The sequence below is a fragment of the Scomber scombrus genome, chromosome 10, assembly GCF_963691925.1.
Source record: "Scomber scombrus chromosome 10, fScoSco1.1, whole genome shotgun sequence".
In the NCBI taxonomy this organism is placed as follows: Eukaryota; Metazoa; Chordata; class Actinopteri; order Scombriformes; family Scombridae; genus Scomber; species Scomber scombrus.
This window is the reverse complement of record NC_084979.1, coordinates 20,887,073-20,913,614: the sequence shown is the minus strand read 5'-3', so window position 1 is coordinate 20,913,614 and position 26,542 is coordinate 20,887,073. Positions and strand designations below refer to the sequence as shown.

Here is a 26,542-nt window from a genome sequence, read left to right as displayed (position 1 = left end):
ACCTGACTGATATAATCCATATGTTTCCTTTTTGCCTTTTTTTTTTGGTTCTGAGTAGATTGCTTTGAGGTCAGAGCTTTCATCTTCCTCGCCTCACTCCAGTTCCTCTGCATCACACTAATCAAGGAGGACGTGAGGACAAAAACAGGCAAAAGCTTCTCGCTATACTGTACACTCCTCAGCTCTTTCTCTGTCCAACTAGCTCTCCATCCTCTCTCCCTACCATTTATGTCTGTTCTCTTTTTCTTTTCATGCTGTGGATAAACTATGTTTAGTAGTTCCTGTTTTGGATGCTGAAATACCTCTAATCAGTGTTTTTTTCAAATAGTGGACAAGCCCACACATAACATGAGAATAAAGGGCCTGCAGAGATAACAAATGTCTTCATTGTCTTACGTCAATGCATTGAATAGAGGGCATTTTTCACAATTAAGTGGTACATGGCAAAGTTAAGGGTATAATAAAGTCCTCCTACATATTATTGACATTTCAGTGCTCGTAACATGTGATAGAGAGTGTAAGTGACAAAGCAAAGCAAAAAAAACACGTTTTATTATCTAAGCTGTACACACAGTCACCAGGACTATATAAGAAAGAGCTGCCTGGGCATCAGTGTGTGTGAATGTTTAAGGAGAGCTGATTTTTTCCTTCGTAAGCCGGAGTACTCGGGTTCAAATCCCTGTGGATTCTCTGGGAAAACGTGGCTGCCAAAGCATTGCATCACACACCCCACCGAACCACAGCCCCAGTATCCTTTCTGCAACCCGTCGCTCTCCTGAGAGAACCGGTGGGAGAGTGTGTGTGTATGTGTTAGAGACAGAGAGAGGGAGAGAAGGAGAGAGAGAGAGAGATAGAGAGAGAGCAGGAGAGAGTGAGAGAGAAAGAGAGAGAGAGCGAGAGAGAGAGAGAGAGAGAGAGAGAGAGAGAGAGAGAGAGAGAGAGAGAGAGAGAGAGAGAGAGAGAGAGAGTGTATTGCAACAAAAGTCTACCCACGCATAAAGAATCTCAGCCCAGCTAACTTCAGTCACGTAAGAAGTCCACATAAGTTAGACTCTCACAGTGCATCCTGTTAGTCACAGTATGCTGACAGCTACAAAGAATGAGGGATAATCGCGAATGCTTCAATATGGCCTATTTGTGTGACAGATTGCGGGCCTCTGCGTGTGCGTGTGTATGAGAGAGAGTATGTGTGTGTGTGTGTGTCCGCCTGCTTTGTTCTGCTTGCTTATTCTCCTGGGCCGACCAGGTTTTATCTACAGGAAGTTCAGGCCGACTGGGTCTCATGTGAGCCGTGCTTCCCATGACCGCCTATCGTAGCTGTGCTGATACAACGTTCGGCAGAAGCAGAAAAGGTTAACTCTAAACACACTCCCATTACAGTTGGACAAACAAATAAATATGATCATGCAAATTAGTTCCATAAACAGTTTCAAGAAAGGCTCTGCCGGTAATCAGGATGACCATTTTGACGTGACCACAGTCTGATCTCATGAAAGATAAACAATCCTTAATTCCTTTTACCAGTGTGGTTTTGATCTTATTGTGGTTGCAAATCCAAAACCCCTCATGGTTCTTGTTTGCTTTCTTTTAGTCTCTGAGGCTTTCAACACAAAGAGCCCTACATATATAGCTTTCATACCCTATCCACACAGTTTAAACACATACTGTAGTTACACAGGGCAGAAGGTGTTCCCATGCCCTCCTGAGTGATTGCAGATAGACTCAGTTTTGTCCCCTGACGGCTGTGGCTAAGTGAGTGTTAGTGTTATTACATACGGAACTGCTTTAATGAGACTCTATTCAAACATTCCCTCAGCAGCTGACACTGGACAGACAGGGCATAGGGGCAACGCACCATGTGAGTGACCCCATGATTCCCCATTTTATGGCTTGAAAATACAGCCGGGGGGCTACAGAAAGGAACTGGACACTGAAGGAGGATGATGGCAAGCTTTTGTCATGCACATTCATGCATGTTTAACGTGTGATCTCACCTTGTGGATCTCAGGAGCTGGACATTGATCTTTGAATGGCTGGCAGTCATCCCTCGGCCTACAGCTGTTTTCACACCAGGCACAGAGGTGTCCCTGATCCTCCCGGCCCCAGCACTGGGAACAATCAGAACTATCCACTCCACAGTTGTATACCTCCACTAGGGGGAAATGGGAGGTAGGAGAGAGACAGAGAGACAATTATTATTGTAACACAACATTACTGAACAGTTTTTTTCCATGTCTGGTTAACTTAAGGTACTGTGTTCTCGTCTTTTTATAGTGTATATGCAGGCTTGGGGAATAACGGAATATATGTAACGGCGTTACGTTAAAAAGGTAACACAGTTAAAAAGGTAACTGTATTCCGCTACAGTTATAGAAAAAAAAAGATTTACAGAGATTACAGGTATATTTTGGGATTATTTAGCAGGATTCCAATTTTACACATTTTACAAAAAAGAACTTTATACTACCATGCACTGTAAAGGTCCCAAACGTGAGCAGAGCAAAAGCGAGAGGGAAAATGATCTCTCTGATCCGTGATGGTCTGAGTAGAGGATGATACGGCATGTCGCGCGCAATGGGCGCAGGTACACACACTTCACACACACATTAAACTTAAAAGTTGGCAGGGATGTTTGTTACGTCCTGTGTCACTCCCAAAGACTCGTAGTTAAAAGAGAGCTTGAGTTAATAACAGCTTGATGACAGCTTGTAGCGCACCTTACTGCTCTCCACTGATATGACTGTGTGTGCGTAACTTGTTGACCTGACAGTGGGTCACTGGTCACCGAACACTTTCAATAGAAAACTCGGACTCAGACTTCACACAGCTGAAATTATTTTAAGTACACCCAGAGTCTGACTGAAGATTTCACCCTTAGTTAATGTCAACTCTCTGAACACATTAACGTCTCCACCCTAACTGCATGTGGGAATTTGCGCTGAATGTGCCGTTATTGTATTTGGTTTTGCAGTAATCCTAAAGTAACGGAAAGTAATCAAGTTACATTACTTTAATATTGTGGTACTTAGATTACGTTACTGACTACTTTTTTTAACAGGTAACTAGTAACTGTATCGGAATACAATTTTAAAGTAACCCTCCCAACCATGCGTATATGAACCATATGGGCTGTATGCTCTAAATAAACAACATAAGTATTTGTCGTATGATATATTCATGGCTATAAAAATAAACAGAGCTAGTGGAGTGGCGGAGAACAAAGCCAGTGAGAAACAGATGATTATGTTCGTGTTCCATTGTGTCTCCCAGTGAGAAGTCCCATTTGCATCACTGCATGTGCATCTGTGCATGCATTTGTGTGCACACTGCAGTGTGTATGCGCACTGCACGCGTGTGATTAAGTGTGTGTCTCTTTAAAGTTTGATGACTCTGCATGTTATGGAGCGACCGTCATGTCCGTTAACAGTGTGGAGTGTCTGGCAGCGGCCCAGTGCTGTTGTTCACATGGTAGACACATGGTCTGTGAACAGCACATCTGGGACTGGGATAGGCAAATCCTGGCTTGTAGCTGCACTACAGACAATACGCCAAGTTCACATACACCACTTTTCATCATCTCACTGTTGTCATGGAGCTCAAATTGTATTCGCAACAATACATACGGACTTGGCTTGTAAGAGGCATTGATAACACCTTAAATTGCAGCTATGTTCTATAATCATTATGTGTAATTAGACGGTAGCAGAATATGATATTATGGTAAATTACTGGTTGTTGGCAAATTATGTGTTCTAATGCAAAAAACTACTATTATTGCAAGTGACAGGCAGTCTAACACTGTTTGTCCCTGCAAGTGAGTCTTTATTTTTCTCCAGGTTTAATCAAATCCAACAATCTCATCAGAAAACATTTGCGCACAGGTGAATTGCATTCTGGGAGCAGCAGTGGCAGCGATGTCAGATTCTTTCTTGTTTTTCTCGACTGTATAATTACACCACAAATACAGAAGAGCTGAGCAAACAACTGAAGTGCCGCAGATGGCAATTGTGTTTTTCATGTTTTTTTGTTGTTTTTGTCTACAGTGTATTGTCTTACCTTTCACGGGCTGAGGGCTGTCCATGAAAACGTTCCCCTGTCCATTAAAGTATCCTCTCCTCCTCAGGTTGAGATGGTAAATGTGACTCCTCTGATTAGTGGACAGCTACATGAACAGAAACAGTTAAAAAAGAAAAGAATGCTGAGCATCCCTCTTGCTGTTGCTCTAGATAATAATAGGTTCTTAGTCAACTTATAAACAAGGGTTTAAAATAATTGCGTCAAAACAACTTACAAACTGGGCTTAAACCTAACAATAATGAACACACAGACCCAATAAATACACAGTAACTGAGGTAGTGCTTAAGTGATTTTTAGGCAAATTGACTGACTAGTTATTTCTGGTAGGTCATTGTCTATACTTACTGTTACTCCACTGCACTTGACAGTCGAGCTGTTCAGCCATGTTGCCTCATATCGCTGATCTGTCCCAAAGTCACACTCCAGCATCTCCCCCTGTTATGCAAAGCATGTATTTATACAAAATGCTGCATTTAAACACTTATAAGCAAACAAACTGTGATATTATGCTTTTTTTCCGAATGATATCATCACTACTATAATATGCAGAATCACACCAATAGAAAGAAGGAGAAAGTTTCTGAAAAGAAGTGCGCGCTCCAACATGTCTGGTAACAATTGACAACTCTGAAAGATTTAGAGTACCAGGAAACTGAAATAACCCACAGTAATTGTCCCTGCCAGGAAAAGATGCAATTCATTCAAAATTCATATTCATAAACATCTGGACTCCCACACCTCAGCAAGTCATTTGGGAGCCAGCGTAATGAATATGAATTCATTCTTCATAAAATGATTGCCCTGAGTCTAACCGAGCCAAACTATATGAAGGTAGGACCATAAAGAAGCTAAGATAGGTAAAGCTAGTAAAGGATAAGCACTTAAAGTGGATGAAATCATTTGTCTGCGAATCCAGCCAACTTAAATTGGTCTACTTTGATCGTCTTCTTCTTCAGAACTGCTATTTTCCGGGTGCTTTTAGACACCAGAGAAGCTTGATTTTTCTGGCATCTGGCTGGTACTTTTTTCCCCCAGAAAAACATACCACATTTTGAAATGTTCCCTTCTACTACTGTATAGTCTGAGAACCGATAAATACTGGGGGACAAATTTTAAGTGTTTTAGTAAGACTGCTTATCACAGTTTAATCTAATCTTATTCATTCTAAAGGTCACAGTTGGTAAAAATGTGGGAACCAAACCACACTGACCACAAATTCCACAAGGGTCTGAGTGACAGCTATGCTTCCTTTTTTCCAGAGAACAACAAATATGACTGACATATATTTCCTGCCATAGTGACTCGTTGACAAGATGAAGACGTTACCCAAACAGTGTCCGTTTGTATAAACTTTGATAATTACACTGAAGAGGAGCATGAATGGCCAATCATATCCTGGCTGCCCTGAGGACGTGTGTGTGTACGTGTAGGTTTGTATGTGACTCAATGTCTGTCACCATAGCAACACACCAGGAGAGGGCTCGAAAGGCCAGCCAGGGTTAGGCGTATGACTGACCACGCCTGGCAACTAGTCAGCACTGGAATTTTTAGAGGATCCCCGTCGTGTCCTTATCAGTGATGCAGGATCAGCGTCTGACTCGCTCAGCGTGGATTAAGGATGAGAATAGGAGTTTAAAAAACTGATCTGGAAGGACTATTAGTATTTAAAATGAACACAAGCAAAATAAAGCTCCTGCCAGGTGTGCTGCCTCAGACCGACTACCTCATTGTACATTGTGCTGACAAAGACACAACTCAGCTAGTCACAGTTAGATACCGGAGCCGTGGTGGGCCCAGACAGCTGAGCAGTGAGCCACATAAGCATAAAGATACTTGCTCATTCTTCATTCTCATCTCAGTCTCACAACATGGAGATCACCCTACACCACGTTTCACTCATTCATTGACCCAAATCACAGCACACAAATATCCATCTGTGTTTAACTCCGCTTGAAGCAAACACACCATATGCTTCTGTTTTATTCCAATCATTTTCACAACAAGCATTTTGGACAAATTCCAAGTTCAGCTCCATAGCTGGGAGTCTTCTGCCGTACCTCCTGGATGTTGATCAGGGATAAGGTGAAGTCCTGGATCATTCCTGATGGCGATGGAGAAACCTCTGTGGCAACCAGGCTGGGACAGGAAGCTGCCTTCTGCAATGAAGAAGGAGTGTAATGGCAGGAAGTGACATATAGGAGTTAAAGAAAACAATGGCTCCCCTGCACACATCCGCAACCCAAAATACCTGTCCTGTTTATCTGGAGGATAAGGAAATGAGAGGGTGAAGTCTCGGTCTGAGGGAAACAACAATAGCTTCAAATAGAAAGACGATGAGGGATTAGAAAAACAGACCCACCGGACACTGTGATGGGCTCGGCAGAACAGGAAAAAACCCACCTCCTCTTCTCCTCATGACCTACATTACAAAGACCTAATAACGTTTTTTATTGTTTAAAAAGAACCTAAAATTGAAATAGAAAGTGATTAAAAAAGCAGAAGCCTCTTGAGCTTTCTTTAATATGTTTGTTTTTCTGTATCTTGGGATCTGAAACGGCACGCCTAAAAAAAAAGCAGCTGTTTAACAAAAAGAGCTGTTTCCCTTTTCAGAAGGTCTTGTGATATACAGATTAGCAATGAACACAACAACAAAACACTTTGAAAAGCAGCTGACCAATAGACTGTGAGTCACATCCTTTCCCATCTAACTGGGACCAGTGGTGTGAGTGGGACACAGACAGACCCCCACGGCTGCAAGTCAAAATCTGCTTGAAGGATGCCTCCTCACACAGGTCATGGGACCTGGCAGAGCAATAAAACTCCAGAGGGGACAGGAATAATACGATGGTTGATTAAGTCTTGATGTTGTAAGAAACACGCACAAAGGAAAGCGGTGCCTGGGGAGCTTTAATTGGTTTCCATGCTAGTTTTGGATAAACTTCAGATAAATTTACGAATTTCACAGCCTTTTCAAGAGCTTGTGCCAACCCTACTACACTGTTTGTTTTTCAGAGTAGTTTACACCCTCACAGGGCTTTATATTCCCAAACATAATAGGAACATACTACAAGCATATCTACATAAACCATTTGTACAGCCACTAACTAATCCTAAAATGAAGAGATATTGACTAAGAGTTCACTAATCATTTTTAAAGCATGTCTGACCCCATTTGAGCTAGTTTGCAACTTTATATCCTCCGGTGGGGCCATTCTGGCTGTCAAGGCTTAAATCTAAAGGTGACCATGCTTTTGCCCTCAGGGCTCTTCAGCTTTGGAACGACCTGCCTGAGGAGATAAGACTCACAGAATCAGCGACTTATTTTTATGGACTTGCTTTTATGTGATGTCATCTTCTTATTGCTTTTATTCTGTTCATTTGTATTTATTCATATTTACATCTTTCACTGTTTGTCTTGTTTTTCCATTTTAATCTTTCATCATCCTTCTGTCCTCTCTTTGCAGTGTTTTTGCATCTTTTGTCTTCTTGTTTTAACTTTATCTTATTTTTACCTTACTTTTGTCTTGCTATTGTTCAGCCTCAATGTTTATCTTTCTGCTGTGATTTTGCCTTCTCAGTATCCCGATTTTGCTTTTATATAGCACTTAAAAGGTGCTATATAAACAAAGTTATTATTATTATTATTATACATAAAACCATCACTGAAAATGTGGCTGTGGGTTCATCTCTTCGCTGGCCACCAGCAGGCTTGACATTTAGTAATTCCCTAGAAAAACAGGGACACAGTGAATCCATTCTCCCACATCCTAAAAGAGAAACTTTACAGGAGGTCAGAGGAGCACTAAAATGGTACCTTTCACTGTTATGAGCCTGTTAAACCAGAACCTCCTGAGGTTTCAACATTTCTACATACTGTAATTGAGATACTTGTAAACTCACACAGAATTACGACACGATTGCTCTTGCCTAACCTGTCTGGACTCAGATCATTACAGCACACTTGGAGATGTTGGACAGCAATGTCTGGATTACATCTGAGGCTGTGAGTGGTTCGATGTTAATATTACGAGTTCCTCTGAGCGTGTGTTTGGTTGATGAATTTTTAAAAAGGAGAATTACTCACCTCTAGCAGGTTGTGCGTTGACTCATCTTTACTGGAGACACATAGGTGCCTTTCTTGGTCCCAGTAACACTTCCACCTGGTGCTCAGGCAGCTCACACATCTGACACAGATGGAGAAACACATACACGGAAATAGTTGAGAAACAAGGATGAAAGCTTGACAAATGTGCTCTATTTTTTGCTCTTCACACGCATTAATACAGTCTTTTACTGTGATTCATTTGGAGCGGAACACAAACTGAGATGCCAAACTGATTACAGGCATAAAAGTTTAACTTTAATAAAATGAAGTAATGATTAGTCACAGGAGCAGACACATTCATTCAACAGTTACAACACAGACAGCCAGGAGGTCAAACTGGGCCAGATGAAACAAAGCGCTTCTATATAAACAGTCAGAGTGGGAAATTATAATACGTGTATGTGAGTCTCCTGTATTTCTAACTTTTTGGGAGTTACATTGCCAAAGTGAGGATATTTTGGCATATAGCTTGTAGACTCCCCAGAGTTCATGTTCATCTGTCCAAAACATGCCCCCTTTACAAACTGCTGGGTGGGAGTGACTTGTGGGGAGTGTGAAAGCTGCAACTGTATGTTTTTGTAAAGTGAGGACTTTCTGCACAGTCCTTAAGTTCCTCAAAGTGGGGGATACGGCTGGTGATTTCCTATATTTTTCTTACTGACAACAAAATCTCTAGTGCAGAGTCAAACAATGAAATGATCCTACTAACAATTATTGTTTGAGTATCCAAGGCCTGACGTGTTATTCCTCTGTGCTGCAGAACTTTGTTGTTGTCCAAAAACGATTAAAAATACGTCAATGAGCTACACGGTTGTACTGGGTGACATTTTCCACATTCACGCACAGTGGTGTCAGAAACAGAACTACTCCCCGGAGACTAAACAAACTAATGTGCACAAACTCTTTGTACCGAAGAACAATTTATTTCTAATATTAAGAACATGCCTGCTTTAGTTTATTTTCAGTCAATACTTCATACACAGTCCTGCTGCTGTGAATACGTGCTAGAGCACCAAATCTGCAGCTACAGTCATCAACATAAACACTATATATTCCTGTTTGAGTAACGTTCGCTAAAAACTGCAGCATCCAGCTGATTTAAGACATGAATTAGCCAAAAGGTGAAACATATGTGATGAGTTTGAAAGATGTATGTCTTCAGTGGGCACTGAAAGACTTCAGATGCAGACTTCACCACACGAGAAGTCAGACAGTTGGTCATTTTGCATTTTTGATTTCATGTTGATTTGTTTACAGTAATCTAAATATAGAATGTCACCAGCTTCATACTTTAAGCTTAGGAGCAAGCTTAGGTTGGAGGGTTGTATCCCTTATAGTTTCTAGCCACACAGTTTTAATTTGATGTTTTGAGATATTAATCTCTGAAATTTCTGTCACCATCTCAATTTAAACATATACGAAAATAAATGTTTTATCTATTTTTTATTTCTGTGATCTACCATTTAGGATTGGGTAGGTGTTAAACTCAGACTTGAGGAGAAAAAATGCAGTGTTTGGGGGATATGGGTTGAATTAGTCCTCATTGTCAATGGAGTACAAATGCATTGTGTGTGTGTGTGTGTGTGTGTGTGTGTGTGTGTGTGTGTGTGTGTGTGTGTGTGTGTGTGTGTGTGTGTGTGTGTGTGTGTGTGTGTGTGTGTGTGTGTGTGTCTTTCAGATAAACTACCTTAAGTGGAGCACCTCCACTGTACAGTATGTGCAATATGTGTCTGTGTCTGTGTGTCTGTGGGTGTGTGTGGAGTGTGTCACTATATTGCCTCCAGGAAGAGACAGATGTCCCACACTAGGAATGATAGCGCCTCCAGTGATAGCAGCACTCTGAGGAGAAATGGAGTGTGTGTGTGTGTGCGCACGTGCGTGTTTGTGTGTCTGTGTGTGTGTGCACTGATTAGAAGCAGACGGCCCCTCAAGGCTCTTATCAGCTGCAGCTTTTCTGTTTTCCCTGACTCCCTTTTTGTCCTACTAAAACACCTATACACTACCACCCACACACACGTTCATACACGCACACACACACACACAAACACACACACACACACACACACACACACACACACACACACACACACACACACACACACACACACACACACACAGATTGTTCACAAACTCACTCTCTATGCTTGACCTAACACCGACAGTAAATACCCTGTGACACTGCCCACCCCTAGTCATAATGACCATACACACATACACACATACACACACACTAAATACACAGTCGGGCTCACACTCTCAGGGCCTCTTAGTGGACACAGCGGTTAAACACACATCCTCAATCACGTCTCTGTCAAAGAGAAATACATTCAGAAGAAAAGATCAGTTTCAGGGGGAGCGACAGAGAGGGACAGAGACAGGGGAGCAAACCGACAGAGACATACGAGGAAAAGAAAAGGTGCTAAAACCTGAGACATAGAGAGAGAAATAGAACGCATATAAAACAGAGAAAGAGAGTGTGTGCATGAGAGAAAGAGAGAGAGAGGGAGAGAGAGAGAGAGAGAGAGAGAGAGAGAGAGAGAGAGAGAGAGAGAGAGAGAGAGAGAGAGAGAGAGAGAGAGACAGAGACAGAGAGAGTGTGTTTGTGTGTGACACAAAGAGAGTGAAAGAAACAGAGTGAGAGGGCAGGTTAAGTGGTTGTCCTACTGGGCTGTTTGGTGAGAGTGGAATGCCATTAATACTTTGCCTAGTGACCATTTTGAATAGACCATCATGGGAGTTTATCTAAACGCACACACAGTTGCATGTACTCTCTGATAATCACGCAACATGCAACACACAGCTGTCATATCATACAAATATAAATAAAGAGCTCTTGAAACTAAAAATCTGCAACTTTCCTCCACTGTGGTGAAATATTGTTCAAACTCAAACAAAATAATGATAAATTGCATCATTTACCTTGATGAAGATAAATGTAGCATTGACTTTCTTTTTACTACATCCTTGGATGATATTCATTTCGAACATGTTTATCCTGATTAATCCTGGGCAGTGCTGAGAGACATCAAATTGAAGGTCAAAATTGAATCCTATGCTTTCTATTATGCAACTTAATAGCATCTTTCATCAGCCTCTCTCCGACTGGTAAACACTGACATCCTACTCACATCTCACTCCACCCCCAAGTTCACAAGACATGCTTTCTGTTAAATAATTTAATTCACAAGCTCAATTTGAGATAACTCTGATGATATCATCAGGATTACTTTCTCAGACTTTAAAAGGCTCCCTTCAGAGTCACAGAAGACATCATACAACTGTTTTCACATGCTGAGCCGTAGTCTTCACAACAAACAAATAATATTAATTTGTTAAATTGGTGGAATTCCCCTTTAAAGGTTACAGACATCTGTTCTACTGTAGGCTGATTGCTTTTCTTGGCTGGCATAGATTGCTTTAGTCGTTCTTAGTTTAATAATATTGTATTTTGTCAATTTATGTATTGCAAATTGCAATCTGAATAAATCTATCTTGAAAAAGAGATTCATATTTTCAATAATTCCTTAAATTTGAGTTTGCCAAGCATCCAGAGTCGCGCTGCTGACATTGTCTCATCCTGTTGTGTTAACTGCTAACAGCTAAGTAGCTGAATAAAAATGTCCACTGACATCTTTCAAAAACAAAGAAAATAGTTTTTGCTGAAATAATTAAATCTCACACTAAAGCAACTTGGGATGACACATTTTGCAATATGACAATACATTTGCAGAAACTTACTTTTATGCTGATTTCTGTGTGGAAGCTTTGTGCTGAAATTATTGTCTAATAACAGATGACATGTAAAATTGTGACATTTTTGGATGTTGTTACTATACCATATGAAAAAAACCGAGAAATGGCTCTTTTTCCGTGAAGCAAGAAAGAAAGAGGCTGCAGTGTCGGGTTTCATTAAGGAGAAGTGGCTCATAAGACTGTCTTTAGGGATTATTAAAAAAAAACAGCTTGAAGTGATTAAAATCAGATAGAGTATAGCAGCTCCACAGTTTGCAGCCCAATGCTCATCCTGTGAGAATGGCACTTTGCTCATTATCACCTTCAACAAACCATCGTCTAATTTCACACTCCTGGACCTCACTGAGCACCAGGGCAACGTGCACATATTGGGTGCAGTCTTGCACTAATGTAGCTTCAACTGCTGTGTTCACACCTTAAGACTGTTTTCAAAAAGTGAACAAAAGGGACACACCCAAACGCTCTAACACACACACACACACACACACACACGGACTGATGTCTGACTCTCCTCTGAGCCTAAGATTTGCCCATCAGATAAAGTGGATGGTCCAACATGCAGAAGGAAGCCAGATGGATTGCCTCCAGATATGAGAAAACCCTCTTTGTAACCAGGCCATACAAGTTGCAGTCCTTCACAAAAAAACAAACATCAACATGAGCAGCCAGACATACATATCCAATTTCCTTTGGCTTAACGTTTACAGCATATTAATCCCACATTTGATCCTGCACTGAAAAACCTTGAGCTAGCCAAATATACAATAAGCCCTCCAAGAAGACATGTCGGTAATATTTACCCGCTGAGGCCTAAATAGTAAGCAGGGGAAAAAACATGAGAGGAAGCTCGGGACAAAGCTGGAAGGCCTTAGAGACAAACAGAGTAGAGAAGCTTTGCTGTTCTTTCAGCTTCCAGCTAAATATGCACTACAGTGCCACAGAAAATCAAACTGACATTTCGCCGACATTTGAGTGATGTTTTAGTTTAGCAGAGCCCTTTCGTTTACGGTTGACTGTAATTGTAGTTTATTGTTATTTAGGTCTCATTTAGGAAGGTTTGTTTTGAGGAATCTACTATAAATCAAATAGCCAGTTAATAAATGAAAGCATATGAGCAGTTGTAGAGGTACAGCCATGTGTAATTGCTCAATTACAAGTCTTGCTGAAGTAATATCAGCAAAATTTGCTTAAAACACCAAAAACACTCACTATGCTGAAAAATTACCCCTGTGATATTATTATATTATATATAATAGAGGTAGATTGTTTATACTGATGCAATAATGTGTAAGCAGCATGTTACTGTTGTAGCTGGTTGAGGTGGAGCTATTTTTATCTACTTTATATACAGATCTGTAGTTTACTCCAGTGGAAAAGGGTCACAAGATAAATAGGAGAGGTTGTGAAATGATTGATGGGGGAGGGAGAGAAGAAAAAACTGCTACATTCCTGCCACACAACATTATATTCATTTTTGCACTTTTTTTTAGTTTAGATCAGAGGGGCAAGTCACTCTTTGGTGGAACTTCTAATTACTCTACTACAACTAGAAATTGAAAATGTGACAATTATACACTGCTTTACAAGCAAAAAAGGTTGGTAACCATTAGTTTAATCATGAGAAAATAGTAGCTTTTGCTAATGTGAAAAATGTTCCCTCAAACATTGTAGAAATTGACCACACAGAATTGACAGCTAATTAATTAAATATGATGTCTGTACAAATCCTTTATGTGCCATAGAGAACTGCACAACACACCATGCAAGTAACCTCCACTGTTTTTAAGCATAATCTTGCTAGCAGTTACTTTCCACCACTGCGTCTAAAACTGAATGAATTTGGACACGTGGGGTCAGAATGATGTAAATTGTCAGAGCTTTACCAAACCAAAAATTTGCGATAAACAGCTGAGACAGTAGATGTGTGACTTACGACATCTTTGGGTGTATTACTCCGGTCCTCTCACAGTCATAGATGATGATGTCACCAGAAACTACGGATGTGCCATTCACTTTTATCGCCACAGAAACAGTCAGATGATCTGCAGAAACAAAAGCATAAAACATAACTCTGCATGTTTCATGTATTCAACTTGGTATGGCTGTGGTAACACCAAACTAGATATCGAACCATCTTCAAGCTACACTGACTTTGTTGCGTTTTGAACGATGAAAGGGGAAATTACATTTGTTCTAAAGCAGCGCAGCATCTTGTAGATAAGGAAAAATGAATCACACACTATAACTGTACTTGTATCATGTGGAGAGATGTGGCTGGCATGAAGCCAAATAGATGACTGTTAGCAGTCTCACCTGTGCCAGGGGGGATTGGTTGGTAGTTTTCCCGAGGGAGCAGGGGACAGGTCTGGATCTGAGCTGGACCGGAGTCCAGGTGCACTGTGGCAGCTGTAGAAAACCCTGTCCCATATTCACACTCCACCTGGGAGCCGACCAGATCAGGAACACTGCCGTTTATCAGAATGCCGACATCCTAAAACAGAAAAAGGCACAGGCCTATAAATATACACCACTCATCATAACAGAAATTAATTACAAAATCAATCCTGCATGCCCACACACGTGTAATCAAATCCAGCGTATGTACAGTATGTCTCAGAAAAGGGAAAATGGCGTTCATATTACTTCAAGTTTGTTCAGGAGTTCAGGAGATAGAGAAACTAATGGGCAATGAAGAAACAGATGGCACAGTGCTATATTCATCTAAATTTGGCTATGTGATAAAGTATGACAGACGTATAATGAGAAACATAACACCTCACTGACATGACTGAATTTCAGCTAAATGAATTCAATGTGAGAAAAAAATTTGAGGGGTGCAGGCAGGCGAAGATTGTTAAGTGGAGAGGAAGAGCACGATGACATATTCTGTGGCTCAGCAGATACGAACGATATGAAGTGGCCACCAACATGTGCTAACATGTCTTAAAAATCTGCTCTATTGTTCAGTGGGATTGATCATTTCCTGGCTACGGCCCTGACTTCCTGCCTGCTGCTTCCTGTTTGGGGAGACAACCTTGAGCTGTGCTTCCTTTCTCCCCCCGAATTGGGCAGCTGGTGGATCTATTACAGCCCTGCTAAAACTGACCTACATAACAAGCAAATATCCACAATTAATGAACCAATTAATGACCTGTCGTCTCTCAGCCTCGTCTAATTATGAGCTGTAATTAAAGGTCAAATATATTCCAAGTGTCAAAATTCAGTGAGCTAATTATCACATTTCTAGTATGCATCTGTTACATGATAAACTGACTGCGAGACAACAGTGTACATGTCATAAAAACAACGTATGACGCAAGCTCTTTTTTGCAAGGACATATCATACTGCAAGGTTTAATTAAAGTGAGACTGCTGTTACAGTATGTAGCACTCAATACTAACAGTCTCTCTGTGTCCCAAATCCATTTGACATCCATACAGCAAGATAGAAGTGAAGAGTATATATGACAGGTGTTGTGACAGGTGATGCTGGTGATCGAAGTCAAGAAACTACAGTGAGGATTATTTTGCTCTCCGGATCATTTTCAGTGTAGCAGGTGAGTCTGGTGTGTTTTTTCTGTCTAAATACATTCACAGCTTGGACAAAGTTTCACTGCAATTTTACATTTTCACAACAGAAACTCAGGTTAAGGTGATGGTATCATGCAGTTCATATCTTGATCATATTTTTTTTTTGTTGCTATAAATTTCCACAATATTGTTAGTGGTTGATACGAGCAATACATCATGCACTACAGTATATACTAATTTTCCATTTTTGCTGTTGGAGCACAAGAAATCATTGTACTTAAACAATTTGTGCTACAGGAAATGATAGATGTGCATCAACAGACATCAGTCAATGTGCGACTTTGGAAAGATGCCACCAATTAAATTTAAAAAATACAATATTCAAGCCAGTCCCAGTAAGTCATGACAGTGTGACCATAGACATAACTGCAGTGTGACAGTGAGGCAACATGCACAACACCACAACCCTGAAACTAGAGCAGCTAAATGGAATTCAGCCATCAATCATTTATTATGTGCTTTTCCTACTGCGACATGTCTTCTGTGTAAAAGGCCTAAAAAACCCTTTAAAAAACTAAATCAAGCAAATTTAGTATGCATAGTTACATGCTTGCGAATAGTTCTGTCACTTTTTTAGACATACTCAAAAACAAAATGAAGTAAAATTGGTAATTTACAGCAACAGTATTTCAGTTTATCAGGTTAATTCATGTATTTGAATCAAAGACATTTAATACTTTTATTACCATTTATAGACAATTTGGCTGCAAATGTTCAGCACCTTTGAAGGGAGAACTTATTACCCTTTAATAATTGCACTAATTACAATAACACACTAATCTGGCATACTAATTGTAAACTAAGTAGGGGTGACTTTTTATAAAGGTTTTTTAATGGTTTCATTGTTGCTACTGACTTACAATGGCAGATACCACAACTGTGCATAATAATGTGCAACACATTTCCTTCCATAATTTTACATGAACATTGAATGTTAGCAAAGTCAACAATAATAAAATTAACACATGAGCATTGAAGTACTGGGAGAGTGGAGGGAGCTGCTTTTGCAAGCAGCATTGGCATCTCAGTAGAGTAATAATAAAAGAAAGTATAATAATAGTGAGAGGTGTCATGTTATAACGGAGTCCTGAGATATCTTGTTTCATCAGCTTTAAATGCAATGCAGTGCTTTCATTACAACCATAACTTGATGAATAACAACAGTCACATCTTGTTTGATTTATGAAGACAATGTCATAGGCAGCGATGATATGGAGGGAGTTAAATAAAGTACCTTTATGTCTGCGGAGATGCTGATCTCTGGGGGTGTCAGGGTCATGGACGGACACTGCTGGGGGCCTTCACTCATGCTGATCCAGGAACGTGCTGACAGCCCCTTAGTGCATTCCCTCTGGGTGGTGCATCTGGACATGGAAACAAGGTGACAGTTCACAATCTTGTTGAGTTAAATTTAGGTTCAGTATGAATGATATTTAACATTTAATATCTGGATTATGTTAGGGGTATTTTAGGCTACAGAGTTCCCTGTACTCAATATGTAAAGGAAAACTTGGCTGCAAACTGAAAAGTTGATGAAGAATTTGTTGAGAGTTTTTCCATCAGCATGTCCCATCTCAGAATATGATCATCTCACATATAGTAATTGCTTGTCACTGCTGCAGCAGGTAATCGAGACCCAGTCAGCTACTGGACTAGCACACTGGTGCGTGAATGAAGAACTTTGAGATTGATATTTTATCCTTTGTAAAGAAAAGGACCAAGTTTCATGTTTCCATTTCATTCCAGGAGTTGACGAATTCTCACCATTGGGTTTCATGGTCTGCTTCCCACAGATTTATGAGGTGGTCTGGTCTCCTAATGTCACATTCAGACCTCGCCTGTCAGTTTGTCTGGCTCAACACAAGAGACTACTTGACTCTAGGTCACGCACATTGCTATGGCAACCCATCCCGTAGGCACTAAGATCAGGGGCCAGTTACCGATAGTTGAATAAAAGAAAACTACTCATTCTGAAACCATGCAGATCAACAGTCCCGTGCATCCATGAATGTGTGTGTCTGTGACAACACACATAGAGCATACAGTGCGTGTGTGTCCCTATCTGTGAGTATAATGAATGTCTAGGGCAGAAGAATTGTGAGAGGGCATTCAACAAGCAAGGTGGCCTCATACTCTGACTTCTGCTTCACTAATGAACTGGCAGTTGGCACAGAGTTCAGTTCATCTGCAGTGCAGAATTGTAGGACAAAGTGACCTCAGAGTCAGGAGAAACCAAAGAGGCCCCATTTAGCAACATCCTAGCATACTACATAATGAGTTTGGCACATCCCACTTCCTTCTCACACTTTCACAGTTGTTTTAAAAGTGTGTGTCTGTGTGTCTGCATGCCTGCAAGTGTCCGTATATGTGCCAGAGGAAAGTGAATGTCCAGATTCTTTGTCCCATTGGCACTGAGGGGCTGAGAGGGGCCATGAGGTCAGCTGCTGAACTAAAAATAGAACTGAGTGGCTCTGCAAGCAACACAAAAATCCCATAGACACAAACAAACTCATAAACTCTGAACACAATCTCAGCAAAGTCAACTGTCACACTCCAACGGATTTACAGATAAACAGTAAAATACACTGAAAATGTACAAGCAAAATTTGCCACCACAGATTTTGTTAAGTTGATGATGTTCACTGCATTTCCATTTCGAAAGTTGCTCTTTGAGGGCTGCTGAGTATCGCTTGACATTTTTTAATACTAATGTCAGTTTAATGTTTCAGTGAAGACTGGGACACCAAGTAGTGTACAGATAATGAGGTAATAGTGACTTAGTCCTGAATAGAGCACTGAAATGAAGAATGTTTTCTGACTTCACTTGAAAAGAAACTATTTTTTAAAAACTCTTAATTAAATAATGATGAACTCAGAATTGAAAGATATTTCCTTTTATTGAATGTTCATTAAGCAATAATTTTCAAACAAGTATCTCAGCAAGACGACTACTTGAACTACTCTATTCTCAAGGTGCTACACTCCACTTTTTTTAATAATAAAAATATAATAAAATAGTCATAAAAACGCCCATTCACACATATTGTAAATGTGACATGAAGAGCCATGCAGAAATGTGTACATTTGACTACTTTGACTGTACTGTTCTGCTTCAATTTTTGCAGATGCTGATCAAACGCATGTGTCTGAAATGCCCTTTATTTTATATTATATTAATAATGTATGAAGTAACTGTTAATAAATATTCATTAATTGATGATCTATTACATGTTAACGAATAATGGTGAGCAACAGGAATTCATTATACATCCTGCATTCATTCTTGCAATAAATCGTCTTCGGTTAAGAATTATTTATGTCTCGTACCCTTATTATAAAGTGTTACTAAACAGGGAAATAAGACCTGACAATGCATTTGATGCTAACTTTCAGTACTGTTTTCGATACTATACATTTCAGTCAGCCTTCAAAACGTATTCAACACTCAGCTCTATCTTTGAGATTATATTTATAACTGTTCATGACAAATAACTATGAATTATGCATGTGTTTTGAGATTAAAATAAGACTTCAGCTTGATGGGTTATGATGGGTTAAAAGTGTCCTCCTTGTGTTCCATCTAGAAGAATATATTTAGATTATCAAGTAAACTCCAGATTTTATCTTTAAGTACTAAATACCTCATAGATGCCACTTGGTATAAACTGAAGCAGGATTCCAGGAAACTTCATCTTACAATCTCAAAAGAGAACGACATGCAATCTCAGATGGACATCAACAAATGGCATGTGATTTCTGTAACAACTGGACAGCAAATTAAGTTGCTTACTAACAAGTGACATGACCTAAGTTGAAAAACCATTTAAGATGTCGTGACATATTTCGTCCTTTCTCTTTTTTCCCCTTTTTTTTGTCAGCTAATTCATTCAAACAATAATTTGATCAAGTGCAGCTGTGAGAAGGAATTAATTCAAGGCACTCTTCTCCGCTCTAAAAGGTTGGAGCAAATAATAAACATAAAATAAAAAAAAATAAAAAGACACACACACTCTCATCATCTGCCTTGCTACAGCGTGCTGACTTTAAAAGCTTTTCAAACAGCTCCTTGAAATAAACAAAGCCCATATGCTGCTAAAATATGACCTGAGAAAGCTCATCACCTCCTAAGTGTCTGTATGTCAGATAAGGTGGTAAGCCAGCAAGTCTGTTAAACAGCATGAGAACATATGAGCTTCAAACCGCACACATGGGCACAGACACACGCAGATACGCACAAAGTCACTGTGCGACAAGATAAGCATGATAATTTGTGAATAGCAAAGACTGCACATGATGCATAATTTGATTCAAATAAAGATATTACAGTGCCTTCTTGTGACATGTAGCAGATTAAACCAGACCCAGCATGAAAAGAGTGATCAAGGACTAAGCTTTATCTCTGGCGGAGAAACTAGCTCTATCTTCTCAGACAACAATGCCAACTCCAGCAAGTGAACAGACATGTTTTCATGCTTGCTCTACATGCCGACGTGCTGAAAGACGTCAGAACCATGCATAAAATCAAACAGACACCCACAGAGACAGTGGTGGTTTCATAGATTGTGAGATAGCTCTCTAGTGGGCCTTTTTTCTATATTCAGCATCTGTAGTTGTATCAGACAGCGAGGTGATGGAGGACACCATCCACCCCCTCACATCAACCCTCTGATCCCATGGGCTCTGAGGCCACAGCGCCAGCCCTGCGGACAGCATGACTGGCCAAACAGTGCATCAAACACACACATACACACACTCATGACATCAGCTCCCTGGCCTCCGAGAGCCAGACAGCGACACACACTCTCGCTGACACTTACACACAGGCTTACACACTTTGACATTTCCTTGTCAAAAGAACCAGTGTGCACTCTCCCTCCCACCACCATCATCACAATCAACGCTCCTTTGTAGAGGGATAGAGAGGAGGACAAGAGCACTGGGTGGAGGAGGATACGAGGAATACGGGGACAGAGAGGGAGGTTGAGAGAAGGATAACTGAATTCTCAAAGCTACTGGAAAATACGAGGGCAAGAGAGGGGAAAAAAAGGAATCCGAAGACAGAGAGAGAATCACAAGGGTAAGAAAAATGCAGTGAAGCGAGAAAGGGACTGGGATAAAGAGATGACAGTATATAAATAAGAAGAGGAGACAGGGAGATGACAGCGAGACAGCCTGACCACACATACACACACACACACACACGCACACACACAAACACACAAACACACACACACACACACACACACACACACACACACACACACACACAACTCTCATCAGTTCCACTCTTCCAGTTCTGAATGGCCCCTGGCAATGCCAGAGCCTCCAGAGCTGCAGCACAACTCATCACAAAATTCACTATCTTGTCTGATCTGCTTTAATCACCAAGCAACCAACCAACTAACACGCACACACCCACAGACAGACAGACAGTCAAACAAAACAGAAACAAACACAGCTCGACACCACACATATTCTCCCTGAAAGCCAGTGAACGCACAGCCAGAAAGCCGGCCCTGACAGAGCCACATTAATCACAGTGTACTCTCACTCACTCACAGAAACACTTCAGCCAAGTCACTCCTCGCTGGGCGCTCCCAGCCTGTCACCCCCTCCCTAAACTACCAAAGAACCAGAGGACCGCTCCAAACAATGATGTTGCTCCCCGGTCTGAGGCCTAATAATAAGCAAATCAATTCTGCTCTATCCAACAACAGCTTTCCAACCCAAAAACACACTCTGTTACTGCCAAGACCCATTCAGCCGGGCGACATTTTGAAATGGAGAGTGAAGATGATGAAAACCAGCAAATGCGCCTCAGTGGTTTTATTGATTTAAACGCTACAAGTATTAAAATGACAAACAGAAATCATTTTATTATGTCATCAATCTGTTATAGCTTGAAAATGAGTCCATTTTTAGTCACTTAAACAGCTGCAGCAGTGAGACAGTAGAAACAATAGACAGACATTTCCACATTATCTAAACAGATTACGTCAAAAAGCATGTGGCAGGTGCATGACACTAATGCATATGATAATCTGATTGAATTATGTTTTTTTCTGGCAGGAGAAAAGAGGCTGAGAGAGAAAGAGTACAAGTCTGGGTGGGGTGGGAGGGGGGGGATCTGTGTGATACACAGGGAAACAAAAACAAATGTTTCTTACCGATTTTCCAGAGTACACCAGCCGCAGTGGGCGTCACCTGCTCCCAGACAGTCACTGCAGCTCCTCCACTGGTCACAATCTGACACTTTCACCCTCAGCATCTGTATACCACAGCACAAGGATAAATCACACACACATTTCAAAACGTATGCCATATGAAAACAACTTTTCAAGATCAGTGCAGACCTTTAACAGAGAACTAGTGCTGAAACAAGCAACAGAGAATCAGCAGCATGATTGATTGATGGCTTAAGTAATTTATCATGAAAGAATGTAAAACATTTACCGGTTCAAGCTACCCAAATTTGAGAATTTGATGCTTATATCATTATAAATCAAATATCTTTGGATTTTGGACTGTTAGTTGGAGAAAACAAGCAACATAAAGACGTGATCTTGGGCTTTTGACATACAATTAATTGAACAAAAGATTTAGTAGCAACCTTATAGATTAAGTTATATATTGATAGTTATGTATATCATATATGCAATAGTTTTCTTTAAAGAGCTTTATCTTATCCGTGTGCAGCTGAAACCATCAGTTGTTTACTTCTTAGGCAGGAAGCACAGTGATTTGTTTTCACTGCAGTCAACTTACAATTAGATACATTTGCACTGTGCAGCAGAACTACTGGAAGTGCAGCCACATCCTCCTGTCATAAGCGACTGTTGTGAAACATATTGGTTTGGAGATGCAGCACCGAAGCCTATTGGAGGTCTGTCTTCACCACAAATATGTGACTGTTCAGCTAAATTGAGGTTAGGAAGATTCACAGGATGTGAAATGAGGTCTGATTGTGGCTATTATGATTCTTCTTTATGCCAACGTGAATAAATCACTGACAGAGATGGAGAGAATCAACAAACACTTTGAGACTGGAGCTTTCCCTGCAGTCACATTCTTACATGATGAGAGGTCATGAGATAAAGGAAGTTCCTGTCGTTGGGGTCGAAGGTCATGATGTGATGAACGGGTTCACTGGCTGGCAGCTTCAGTGTCCACTGGTTAGCCAAGGTCATGTTCGCTAGGAGGGTCAGCTGTGAAAGAAACATGAATGAGGAAACAGAGCACAGGACACATGTTGAATCACAGTGTTGGAACGAGTGCAAAATGGTGCAATAAATATTTTCCCACAATAAAAAGTCAACTGAGCAGTTTAGCCAACTTCTTGTTGCACATTCAGATAGAAGTATTGCTCAATATAATCACATTCTACCAGCAGCACAGTTAGAGCAAATTCAGGGCCAGGTGTACTGGCTGCAACACCTAAAAAGGTGTTGCTGAGCAGCTTTCTGATTTACTTCCTGTTTATTTCACACCTCTTGCCTCTGACTTTGAGGCTACTGTGATGTTTTGGAAAGATACATAGATGATTTTCTTTGGAAGTTTTTCTGAACCTCACTACAAAGCACAAAACATCCCCCGAAAAATCATGTGACGTAATTGTATGAATGTATAAACAATAGCTTCCAAGTCTGTTTAAGTGTCTTTTTCTAATCATGAACGTTCGTGTTTCTATTCTGAAATATTTCTTGCATGTTCAAACTGCTCAAATATATTTTAGGAGGCCTTTTGTTCGAGTGGTGTGCCTAATCTTGTTCCACTGAGCAGTGATTTATCTACACATTGGCCTTCCAACAGCTCGAGATAATAAAACGGGTGACATGTTCTCACGTACACACAAACATACACACACACACACACACACATACACACACACAGCGCTGTAGAAAAACAAACTGTGCTGAGTGAGACTTCCTGTCACGCAGACAGTGAAAGCTCTTATTTCTGCGATTTGTCGGGTTTCCCTTCACTGGAGACATCCTGCTATCCAGAGGAACTAGGAAAGTGGCCGACATCTGGTGACAAGCACGGTCTATGTCACTTCTCCAACCGTTCACACATATCAGATCATGGTCACTTTTGGGGACATTACATAGACTTACTTTAATCTCCTGGAAATGTACCCTAATTATAACCATGACTTGCCTAACACTAATCCTAACCACCCAAACCTAACCATAACCTTAATCGCCGACCCAAAAGTCAGATTTTTTCAATCAACTGGTCTTCAGTCTGAAATTTCCCACAAAAGTAGCCTATGAGGGACACCACACACACACACACACACACACACACACACACACACACACACACACACACACACACACACACACACACACACACACACACACACACACACACACACACACACACACACACAGACAAAACCATTACCACTTACTGCTGGTTAATGTTAAACCACAGCAGACAGAAGCTTAGTAAACCATTGGCTTAACCTGTGATGAGTGACATTATCTCAGCCTCCAAATAGCACTATCGTTTTTATAACACCACCCACCCATCTACCTACACACACACACACACACACACACACACACACACACACACACACACACACATTCCTCTGGTTTGGAGATTCTAAGCAGCTGTGCTGTGTCTTCACCCCGCACCTCAGTGACTACAAACACATACGCGGAGTGACACGGCGAGGAGTGAATAAACAGCAGCCCACACACCTGGACGGGGAGCAGAGGGGAGGAGTGGTGAGGGGAGCTGTGGCACAGTGTGCCACCAGGTCAACTAACAAAACACAGGCTGTACTGGCAGGTCGCTCTGACTCTATTCTCTGTCTATCTCCCTGCAGATGAAAGACCCTATTCAACTAAAGAGTGCTCAGCAGCTGTGTGCTCTCTCTCTCTCTCTCTCTTTCTAGGTGTGTGCGGCTGTGTCTACCTGGGTGTAAAGGAGAGAGAATAAAGACAGATGGAGGTGGGGCAGGAGAGAGAAAACAAGAAAGAGAAGGAGATAACGTATGTTTGCAAAATGAATCAAAGGGCCTTTTATATTTGAGATGGAATAAGAGAGGAACAGAGAGAGAGAGGGGACAATGAAGCGATGAACTGAGAAGTGGGGGGCCGGACTGACTGACTGAGAGAGTAAAATTGGAGGAGAGTGAGATAAAGGTGGACACAGTGAGAGGCAGAAAATGGAAGTCAGCTGTAATGGGGAAGGAGAGACTTCATTAAAACATGCATGTAATTACAAATTACTTCACTGAGGGCTCTCTCAAAGACAGTAAAAGAGGCCTAACTTAATCTCAACCACTGCTCCCCTGTGTTTAGTCTGAGCCAAACTCACAGTCAGAATCACATTACACACACTAACAGCACCATTAACCTCTGTAACAGCTCTATCCTCGGGGCACACACACACACACACACACACACACACACACACACACACACACACACACACACACACACACACACACACACACACACACACACACACACACATACATTTACAAACAATGAAAGACACATAAAGCTAAAAAAGCAGAGTCTGTTGCCCAAGGTTGCAGAAATACTATGCTCCCTGTATGACAAGGTTGAGACACATGCTGGGAGAACTCACATATAGCATGTAATCAGAGGGAATGCATTCATCGGAGTAAACACATGAAATCACTAAACCACTCACACTGGCCTGCAGACAATGTCAAACACCTAAAAATACAGTCAAACCTGCAATCAAGGAAACAAACGTACACAAACGCAGTCATATACACACACAGTTGTTTACACCATCCCAACCGATGTTGTGCATCCGGTATAACCCATCCAAAATCTATTACTGCACGCTCAGTCGAGGCCAAAACAGTGCCTTTGTCTGGGCAGGAAAACAAGGAGCTCTTTTAGCAGGCCCACAACGAAACACCCCACAGCAGGATGGTTTTAATGTTGTAAAACGGTACCAGCCTATTGCAAAACAATAAGGTCAGAAAGCTTTCAGAGCCAGTTTATGTTGTTTTCCGCAGACAGCTGAAGAGCAGCTTGTGGCGCTCGCAGGCAGGCTGCTGTTTAGCGAGCCCAGTCAGGGGTGACTAGGAATGTGGCTGAGACAGAATTAAGGAATGCTGTTAATTGGACGGGAAAGGTTTTCACAAGCTGGACCCGCTGCAGATGTTCCAAAGCTGAGGTCTCATGCCGCTGACTGAAATCACCAACTCATGGCAGGGCTGAGTCATACGTCGTCACAAAGTCTTGTTAAAGGGCTTTCTGGTGATCTCTCAGACGAGAACCAGGTCTTAGGAACATTAGTGCACATGATTAGGACTACTTAATGGGCCAGGATGGGTCATGGATGAATGGAGTGAGGGGGTTGGGTGGTGACAGTGCTGAGAACCTGCGAGATGAAAGCAGACATTCCTGTTTGTTCTGTTGTGGCTCGGAGTGTTTCATTACACACCTATGTTGGTTTATTGAAAGACTCAGCAGCCACATCAGAGCTGCACTATGTATCTCTGTTACTGTTATAGTTTTTCCAAGCTTGAGGGCTCAATCACATTAAAAATATTAACTCAATTCAGTGGTGACCATTATGTCCTTTGACCTGAGGTTATGTAAGTCCTTGGCTTGATCACTTAAAAGCACTGATGTGTGTGTGTATGTGTCTCACCTTACGAAGGCGTCCATTACTGGTTCCCAGAAAAACCACAGTGCGATTGTGTACATTGTCCACAGAGACTGAATTAAGGCCAGAGTATTCAAACAGAGGAATGGCCTTCAGGGGCCGCCGTAGGGCCAGTGGGTGCTGCAGGTGGGCCGCACCGCAGTCCAGCTGCTCCGGCTGCAGCTAGAACAGAGACAAAATGAAAGAGATCAATCCCCATCAGCTTTCATACGGAAGCATAGCACACAGATTAGAAAACAGGAGAGAACAGCGCCCTGAATGATGAAAGTGAAATGAAAAACAAGAGCTGATAGTAGCTATCACAACGGTTCGGCTCATTCTTCTAAATCACTTTTTAGACATCTCAGTGAA

The 26,542-nt window shown here is 41.2% G+C and overlaps 1 protein-coding gene across 1 annotated transcript in view; it reads right to left on the bottom strand.

The window, feature by feature from the left end:
- Positions 1–26,542, bottom strand: part of plxnd1 (plexin D1) — a 64,501-nt gene that overhangs the window by 35,026 nt on the left and 2,933 nt on the right. Inside the window, exons 2-12 of the mRNA XM_062426776.1 lie at positions 26,177–26,353; positions 22,600–22,731; positions 21,694–21,794; positions 16,761–16,890; positions 14,249–14,426; positions 13,869–13,977; positions 8,162–8,261; positions 6,135–6,233; positions 4,423–4,512; positions 4,057–4,162; positions 1,995–2,152 (exon numbers count right to left, since the gene is read on the bottom strand). Of these exons, the coding sequence (XP_062282760.1) occupies positions 1,995–2,152; positions 4,057–4,162; positions 4,423–4,512; positions 6,135–6,233; positions 8,162–8,261; positions 13,869–13,977; positions 14,249–14,426; positions 16,761–16,890; positions 21,694–21,794; positions 22,600–22,731; positions 26,177–26,353 (1,380 nt within the window). The remainder of the gene's footprint in view (positions 1–1,994; positions 2,153–4,056; positions 4,163–4,422; positions 4,513–6,134; positions 6,234–8,161; positions 8,262–13,868; positions 13,978–14,248; positions 14,427–16,760; positions 16,891–21,693; positions 21,795–22,599; positions 22,732–26,176; positions 26,354–26,542) is intronic.